General features: G+C 45.1%; 1 protein-coding gene across 1 annotated transcript in view; it reads right to left on the bottom strand.

Moving 5' to 3' along the window:
- Positions 1–461: 461 nt before the first annotated feature.
- Positions 462–8,649, bottom strand: part of RNF11 (ring finger protein 11) — a 39,862-nt gene continuing 31,674 nt past the window's right edge. Inside the window, exons 2-3 of the mRNA XM_018552501.1 lie at positions 4,968–5,137; positions 462–1,684 (exon numbers count right to left, since the gene is read on the bottom strand). Of these exons, the coding sequence (XP_018408003.1) occupies positions 1,513–1,684; positions 4,968–5,137 (342 nt within the window). The 3' untranslated portion in view covers positions 462–1,512. The remainder of the gene's footprint in view (positions 1,685–4,967; positions 5,138–8,649) is intronic.

Genomic DNA, 8,649 nt, shown 5'->3' with positions numbered 1-8,649 from the left:
AGTGCTGGGTATTAAGCGTTTTGAAACACAGCCAAATCAGGGGTTTAAACTTTCACAATACACAGCTTTAATCTGATGCTGAGCTAGCAACACCACTTTCAAAGGCTGATGATGAAAATACAGTTTGAGTTTAGACAAAAAAAAAAGACAAAAAACAAACAAAACAAAAAAAAAATATACGGTAGTGATTACATACACATAAATGTAACACAAATGATGGTTAATCCCTTCAGAGTCAGCAAGAGCCCACCTTGTGCTGTGGCGATGTCCTGAACCTCAGAGGGGGTTATTCTACACAAAACAAAGGTTCTGCATTCTGTGTATCCGCTGGGAAGACACAACTTAAAAAAAAAAAAAATCATGTTTGGTTAATGGATCACGTTAAAAACGCTTCATGGTTCTAACGGCGACACTATTATGCAGTTCCCTCTCTAGACTAAGTAACGGGCAAGCTACATCTCTCCAGCTATTGAGGAGCCGCAGGGCATGCTGGGATCTGTAGCTCCTCAGCAGCTGAAGTGCTAAACCGCTTTAGACAGTGTCGCTTGGGTGAGGAGCCTGTCCTGCGATGACCAAGTTCACGTTACAGAGACCTAAGGCCGTGGAATTTCCATTTCCAATGGAAAGAAATAATATAATATCATTAATTATAATAATAATAAAAGGTGCAAATAATTCCTCCGCTCAAGGAGGAGCCAGAGGCCCAGCACGGGCCATTCTGGGAGCCAAAGGGTTAAAAACTAGCTGCGTGCCAGTCCTTTAAAATAGGAATCATCCCCCAGAGTTTATCCTTTTTGACAAATCACCTTTGGCACCGATGTGTCCTGACCCAGAGGGCCCTTGTGTCTGTATAAAGAGGGGATCGCTCTCGTCTCATCTGCAAGCTATCTTTCCAAGACGTAAAAGCACAGGAGGATGAACACCTTGGCGGGCATCACTGTGTGCATATATCAGCAAGTGTCTTATCCAAAAAGGTCCACATAGAGAGCAACAAAAACACCAGTGTCAAGTAGGTCCGTCCGACGCCAGGCCTCGTATTCAAGACAATGTCCGCAACGATGCAAGGCTTTACACCCATACGACGACAGACACAAACCCTCACAAAATTCACTTGGTACAACATAACAGGCTACCGAAGAAGACGTGGAAAGGTGCAGAATAATGACAAGGCAGGAGACGGAATCAATAGAATTAACATACATAAACAGGCCTTGTATCCAATGACAGGAACACAGAAGTAAACAAAGCATTGTTTTGAAGCACGATATGATCCAAGAGGGATAGGTCCATCCATTAAATCAGGAGCCGCCGCTTCAAACCCTGGTTGGATGTCTGTAGTAAAAATGGATTCCTTCTGATGTGAAGTATTCGGTATATATCGAAGGATGCCGAAAGATACGCCGTTCGGTATTTTGTGTGCAATCTCCTAATCCGTATGCTCGTGGCTCTTTGGGTTCAGACGAGGGGAACCCTGGGCTGCCAATGTCTTGTTGTGCGAGGTCCGGCAGAGGCTCAGTTAGTCTCGTAAGATGACAGCAGTGCTGCATCCACTGGTTCCATGCAGGAAGGGCAAGTGAAGGATCGCATTAGCCAGTCATCTATACAGTCCATGTGATAAATGTGCATGCAGGGCAGGAATCGGATGGGGTCTCCGTACACAAAGTCCATCATACAGATCACACACCTGTGGAAAGAAAACATTTCAGGTTTGTGAGGGAAATAGGGGGCAGGGGCACATTTTAAGAATAACTAAAATGCAACTTTCCCCATATCTTCCAAATAACAACAAGAACACCTTTAGAAATGTTAAGTAAGGACAATCAATAATCAGATACTTCTAGATAATTGCCGGCTTTGTATTCTTTGCATACCTTGTTTCTCTTTTCTTTCCCAGTCTTCTGACAGTGGCCATTTTAACTAAGAGCAGGTTACTAGCTCTCCCTTTACTTCCTATTACTGACACATGTGACTAGGACATGTAACCATGCACATCATCTCAGGGGAGGAAAATGTCTTTCCCCGAGATCTCATGAGATTACAGGTGAGAGTTCTCAGCAATGCTCTGCTGATGTAACCTTCCCAGGATGCAAAGCTTGGGCATGATTACGTCATTTGTACCAAAGAGGACTAGGAAGTGGAAGAAAAGAAATAGCAAGTAAAATAAAAATATGTTTGTTTAGCTAATGAATGTAAGATGATTTCTTATCAGCATGCAGAGCTCTATGCGGAGATGATTTTTAGTCACAGAGGGTAAAGGTTCACTTTAAAAAAGAACTATGGGGTAAGTGTTTTTCCCCATAGTTCTCTTAAGGGTCACAGGAGGACATATACTAGCGTCCTCCAGTGACCCAAAGCTCAGTATATAGCGAGCTGTATACTGAGACCGCCGCAGCCGGGGCGGATCCCAACAATGCTGTCGAGATCCACCCAGCTGCGTGAATGACAGCTCCCTCTGCCTATCTAGGAGCAGAGCCAGCTGTACCCGCCCCCTCCCCTGTCCGTTCCGCCAGTCAGCGATGGAGGATCGGAGAGGGGGGAATCCCTGCGGGGAGTGGTGACTGACAGTCACGGCTCTCTGCAGGGAGATGATCGACAAGGGAGCGAGCGACGGTATGCGTTCGCTCACTTCCCGATCTATTGAGCCGACGTGTGACAGTTTCATTGTCACAGGTCGGCTCGAAGTGCAGGAGAAGCAGACACAAGCCAAAGTGCGCTGGGCATTTTTTTCTTTTCTTTACAGTTTATAGACTACATGAGAAAAAGGAACCAGTTTTAGAGGTTTTTGATAGACGCAGCCATTCTCTGGTTTATAAACTGCGTGTTCATTCCTAGGCAGCGACTCAAGAACCTGAATATTGTCTACTTTACTGCTCTGGCACCAGTTTGAAGCTTATGAGCCTGGGAACAGCAGCTTCCAGCAGAAGTGTTTACATTCATGAGACTGCCTTTCAAAAAGGGACACAAAACTGGCTCCTAAACAAAAGATATTAGCCTGAGATACTGTAGATCCAAACTCAAAGAATTAGTAGTTACATTGGACAGGTATAAATAATCTAACACTTCTCATGCTTGGGAACCTAAGAGGAGTATACCATTCTATACCTACAGATCATGTTCCAAGAGCTCCCTTCCCATTGCAGAACAGATAGCGGTGGTGCAGTGACAGAGGAAAGTGACAGCATACACACAATAAATGCAAAAGCCGTGATACACTATATGATGTTTGCCCTGGTATTAATGCCAATCGATGGCTGCCAAAATGATTGATTTTACTGCCAAAAGTCTTGGAGGTGATTTCCTATCTAATTTATGTGTCGACTGCTTCAATAGAATGGTGAGGATTGGATGGCAGCCTTGGAGGTTGCTACATATTTTCCCAGGGTCCCTGTGTGCTATGAAGGACAATTAGTCCCCCAATTATTATTAAAGTGTAAGCTATTGTGACAAGTTGGAGCTATGGTAATGAGGTAGGGCAGGGCTATCGAGAAGAGGTTGGGCGTGAGTGTTCTTTGTAATCCATCAGAAATAAAACAGGTAGGGCTGACAACGCGTGCTTTGGAGATCACAGCCAAAAACAGTATTGTCAAAGAGGAAGGTAGGAGCCCGCCATTTTTCTGTACTTGCAGTGTGTTTAACCTCCCTGGCGGTATTCCCGAGTGTAGCTCGGGCTTACTTTTCCATACCATAAGCGGTAACCCCGAGCTACACTCGGGAAAGCTGCATAGCATTTACTTACCTTGTCCCTCGAGCCGCGCTGTGTTCTATTTAAAAATGTTTTTAAAAAAACGACAGACGAAAAACATTCGAAAAAAAAATAGACCGAAAAATGACATGAAAAAAATTTAAAAATCATACTGCCAGGGAGGTTAAAGTGATAAAACACGAGGAAATGTATATGTATTGCAGTAATGTGCAAATTATATATTCTGTTTATATGGCTCGGAGATACGCCCTAACTATGGATGTTTGGGAACCATGACCACTGTTCATGATGAAATCATGGAGAGGATGTCAGCCCAATGACATTATATGAATAGTTCAATTAATAAATGGCAGATTGTTCTAAAACATAATAAAAAGCCCCTTATTTGAAGAAAAAAAAAAAAAGAAATCCGTCAGCTCTCGGGCAAATGTAACTAGTCCGAGGTGCTTCAACTGATAACGGCAGAGAAGGTTCAGGAAAGCTAATAATGAGCTGTATTTTCTTCTTTTTCTCTGCCAGACTGTGCCAAGCTCTGAACAAGGGTAGCAGCTCTACAAGGTAGAGAACAATCTCTTGTGAGGAGCCCCATAGGAAGACTGAGAACGCCTGTACTGTGCAGAATCCCTCAGGGCTGGAGCAGAGCAGCCTGAAAAATACATGTTTGTGTTTACAGCGATTACCCAACCGGGATAATTAGAGCAACAGTGTGCCAGCAACCATACAGCCGGCATAGCTGCAGATTGCTCCAAAATAGCATGAGCCACTGGCGTCAAAGATGGTCAACCTATGTGGGCATTTCCTGAACCACAACCACTGCGATCTGCCAGTTTAAGTTAATTGGGCCTAAACGTACACATTTGGTCCACTTTAAAGTGGAACTTGACCCACCAATTCAGAGGTCTCCCAGAACAGTTACTTTTAGGTCATGCCAACCATTAAGGTTGTCAGTGTGCTTATTTGTGCTCTCAACCCAACTTCCAAGCCCTCAACTGGCTGGTGTTATATCTGATCACATGTGCAGCACCATAGCTTGACACTGAGCTTCACTTATCAAGGTATCTAAATGAATTGTCAGTGTTGTCCCACTGCAACCAGATTCTTTCTTCTATTCTCAGATACTGCAATGGGACAAGCCGATTGGATGACTGTGGCAGATGATTGTCTTTACAGTCACTTTGATAAACTGGGGTCCATTATGGCACAATGTCTATAGTACATAAGAAAGCAGCAGAGGTGAAGTAGAAGTGTAATGCGGAGAACTTACTCTCTAATCTTCTTCTCTGACCCATCACGTCCAGGATCATACACCCCTTTAGGAAGGTGCTGTATGAGTCCTATTCTCTGCGCTATTCTGATCTGCTCCTCTTCTGTGAGCTGAGTAGCTAGTCGGGTCTGGCTTGGGGTTGGATGGTACACAGGTATTGGGGCCTGCTCCTGTAAGACAAAAACATTTGATTACATTAACAGTATAAAGCAGCAAGGCAAATGTCAGTTGATGGATAAAAGTCAAATGCATTCCCAATGTAACAAAACACAAACAAAACCTCCAAAATGTAGCCATTTTGTTTACTAGCTACAGATAAGGTGCCACTTTCCAGCCATGTTGGATTTCCTTGCCTGCAAGTGTTACTGAACTGCAAATAAAATCAGATCTCCATAGCCCTGCCAGACTGTACACTGGGGCAGAGTTGTGCAAAGCTCAAAACTGGATGACAAATCAGGTATCCAGCTCTGCCAGACTTTACTGTGGAGCAGAGCTGATCAGGTCTCCAGCCCTGCCAGACTGTACTGTTGGGCAGAGCTGTGCAAAGCTCAGAACTGGATGACAAATCAGGTCTCCAGGCCTGCCAGACTGTACTGTGGGGCAGAGCTGTGCAAAGCTCAGAACTGGATGACAAAATCAGATCTCCATAGCCCTGCCAGACTGTACTGTGGGGCAGAGCTGTGCAAAGCTCAGAACTGGATGAAAAATCAGGTCTCCAGCCCTGCCAGACTGTACGGCAGAGCTGTGTAAAGCTCAGAACTGGATGAAGAGAAAAAATTATTTTGCAAGTAAAACAGCTTCCTTATATTGGTGTATTTGTTTATTATTATTATATCATACAGGATTTATATATCCCCAACAGTTTGTGCAGCGCTTTACAAAATGGAGGGAGACAATACAGTTAACACAATTTCGATACGGGAGGGGTTAGAAGGGCCCTGTCCATGAGAGCTTACAATCTAGGAGGAGGAGCAAGTGATACAGAAGTTAATAATTGTGTGCGATGTATTTAGCCATTTACCTGGAGATGAAGCCCCCAACTCTAAAATGTACCCATCCAGTGAGGGTCCAATCACCGGACTTCAACTGACGTTTGGTGAAGGAGCTGTACAGTGAATGCAGCCACTGTTCGTGTATTATGACGGAGGTGGGGGCCGGCTGTCAGAATAAAATGGCTGGCATTGGAGATTCCCCCATTTATGCTTATTAGCAAGCAATGGGGGAATGAAAACACCCAGCCCCCCCCCCCCCCCCCCCGCTGAGTGTATGGCCAGCATAAGGTGCGATATAAAATATTTTCCTACCTTCACTAATAACTTTATTTAAAAGAAGACAAATCAACGGTGTGTCCTCTAGTCCATTCTGCAGTCAGAGTTGGGCTACAGGGCCTGACACATACAACTATCTATGCAGTCTAGCTGACCAGGCGGACGATGAATGCTGCAGACAGCAGTCTCCTCCCAGGCCAGCTGTCTCCAGAGGCCATGCCAGTTGCTGTTGTCTTACACCATTAAATCACCAGACTGCTGACACACGAGCAGTAAAAGGTTTCCACTCCTATATCCCTCCCAGCATTCCATACTCTGCAGAATGCAGCACGATCGCTGGACTGGAAAACAGTTGTGTAATTGTCGAGCCCTCAGGAACTTCTCAGATCACTTGGAAAGATCTCTTTCACGACGACTGGTAAGCTGCATGATATGTCTACAGAACACTTCCAGAGCAAAGAGGTAAATCATCAAATTGCACCACTACAAAAAGGGGCAGCCAAACTTCCAGCCACCTCTTGTGGAACTACAAGTCCCATAAGGCATTGCAAGACTGAAAGTCACAGGCATGACTTCCAGAGGCAGAGATAGGATGGGATTTGTAGTTTCGCCACAGCTGGAAGGACATTAGAAATGTAACGGAATTCACTGCAAAGCCCAAAGCAAGCATTTTTTAAATAAAATTCTGCTCTGCAAATGTGTAAAATAAAAAGCTCAGGCTGCACTACTCCCTCTTTAATCCTGGAGCTGTTCCCAGCAGTAATCCCTTTGCTTCACAAGATGTTCTCAGTGTTCCAGGCTGGCCAGTGTCGTTCAACACAGAAGACTGGGAAGATCCTGAATGTGCAGGGCGCCTGGACGTCAGTGCAGCTTTCAATATCTGGGACCACCAAGTGCAGGAGGAGACGCAAACAGGAACCTGGGTGTCACCTGCCCAGCCTGGAAACATCTGGAAGAATAAACCATAAAACAGCATACTGCCGGTAGAATACCAATGCCCCCCCCCTCCCGGCTGCAGCTTCCCATGCTGTCTGCAGCCCAACCTGTACAAATCTAGTGCCACAATATCTCAGACCTGAATAGGATATTGCTACTGCAGTACAAGTACATCATATTTAAGTCTATGGTACATTAGTGCACAGGGGTGGACAGCCCAGCACTAGAAATGTACCAGCCAGGCAGGCTACAGACCATGCAAGAGGTCACAGCCATCAACGAAATTAAGGACCTAACAATTAAAGAGAAACAGTCCTATGGATGCTGCCATTGCTGACTCCTCCTGAAGGTACTGTTTCCTGGCCTGTCACGCTGATCCAGTAGCTTCCCGTGTCACTGCCTCAGAACAATGCAGATTAGGAGTTCCAACTTCAGTCAGGACTGTGTGCTGGTTTTGGATTGGAGACTCGGTATATACAGGATCTAGAGACAGCGGGGCAGCTAGCACTTTCAGAAGGTGGTCAGCAATTGAAGTGCCCACATTTCTATCACTAGAGGTTTACTTTACAGGGGAATTACACATTTCAATAGAAAGCTACAGCAATAAGAGTGCTCTTCCACCTCTCAGCCCAATGTAAACAGCGAGACCTCCACCCTGCAGTGTTTTATTTTACTAACAGCATTAGGTTGATGTGAAATGCAAACGTTTCTGTGGATTGCCATTTCTGCAATGTATACCCTCGCTATCCTCTCACAGCTTCAATCTTCATAAACTGGCAAAACCCTTTGTACTACATTTTTTCCAACGATCTTTAGTAGTTGGTGATTGCAGACATCAGGGCAAAGGGGACAGAGTGCAAAAAGGGAGGTGGCAGATCTTAAGCAATACATTCACTTACTGCTCCTACAGAGAGCCAGCATAGAGCTTGGATGTGTATATTCTAGGAAAGACTGGCTCCACACTATTTTATAAATGGTTCCCCAACACAGGTTTAAGATAAAATGCAGCTCTGGCTGCAATACTCACCTCTCCGGCGCTGTCCTCTGCACTACCTCTTCTCTTCGTCAAAAGGTATTAGAAAAAAAAGTGTGTGTGTGAGAGAGAGTGTGCATGAGCCTGTGTGTGCGCATGAGCCTGTGTGTGTGTGCATGAGCCTGTGTGTGTGAATGTGTGTGTGTGTGTGAGGAGTGTGCATGGGCCTGTGTGTGCATGAGCCTGTGTGTGCGTGTATATAATATATATATATATATATATCACACACACATACATACACTGAGTGGCCAGATTATTATGACCACCCCATCAGTACTTTGTTGGGCCGCCTCGTGACTCCACGAGATGATGAAAGGTGATGCGAGGAATCTGACGCTGCACTGTTGTCTTGTACCAGTCTTGCCACTCTCCGTTCTGCCCTAACATTGACTAGTCGCTGACGGCCACAATTCGCATGTTCACACCCAGATTTTCGGCTGACAGT

This window comes from Nanorana parkeri, unplaced genomic scaffold, assembly GCF_000935625.1.
Source record: "Nanorana parkeri isolate BGI_ZX_2015 unplaced genomic scaffold, ASM93562v1 scaffold89, whole genome shotgun sequence".
Classification (NCBI taxonomy): domain Eukaryota; kingdom Metazoa; phylum Chordata; class Amphibia; order Anura; family Dicroglossidae; genus Nanorana; species Nanorana parkeri.
This window is presented reverse-complemented; position numbering and strand designations above follow the sequence as displayed.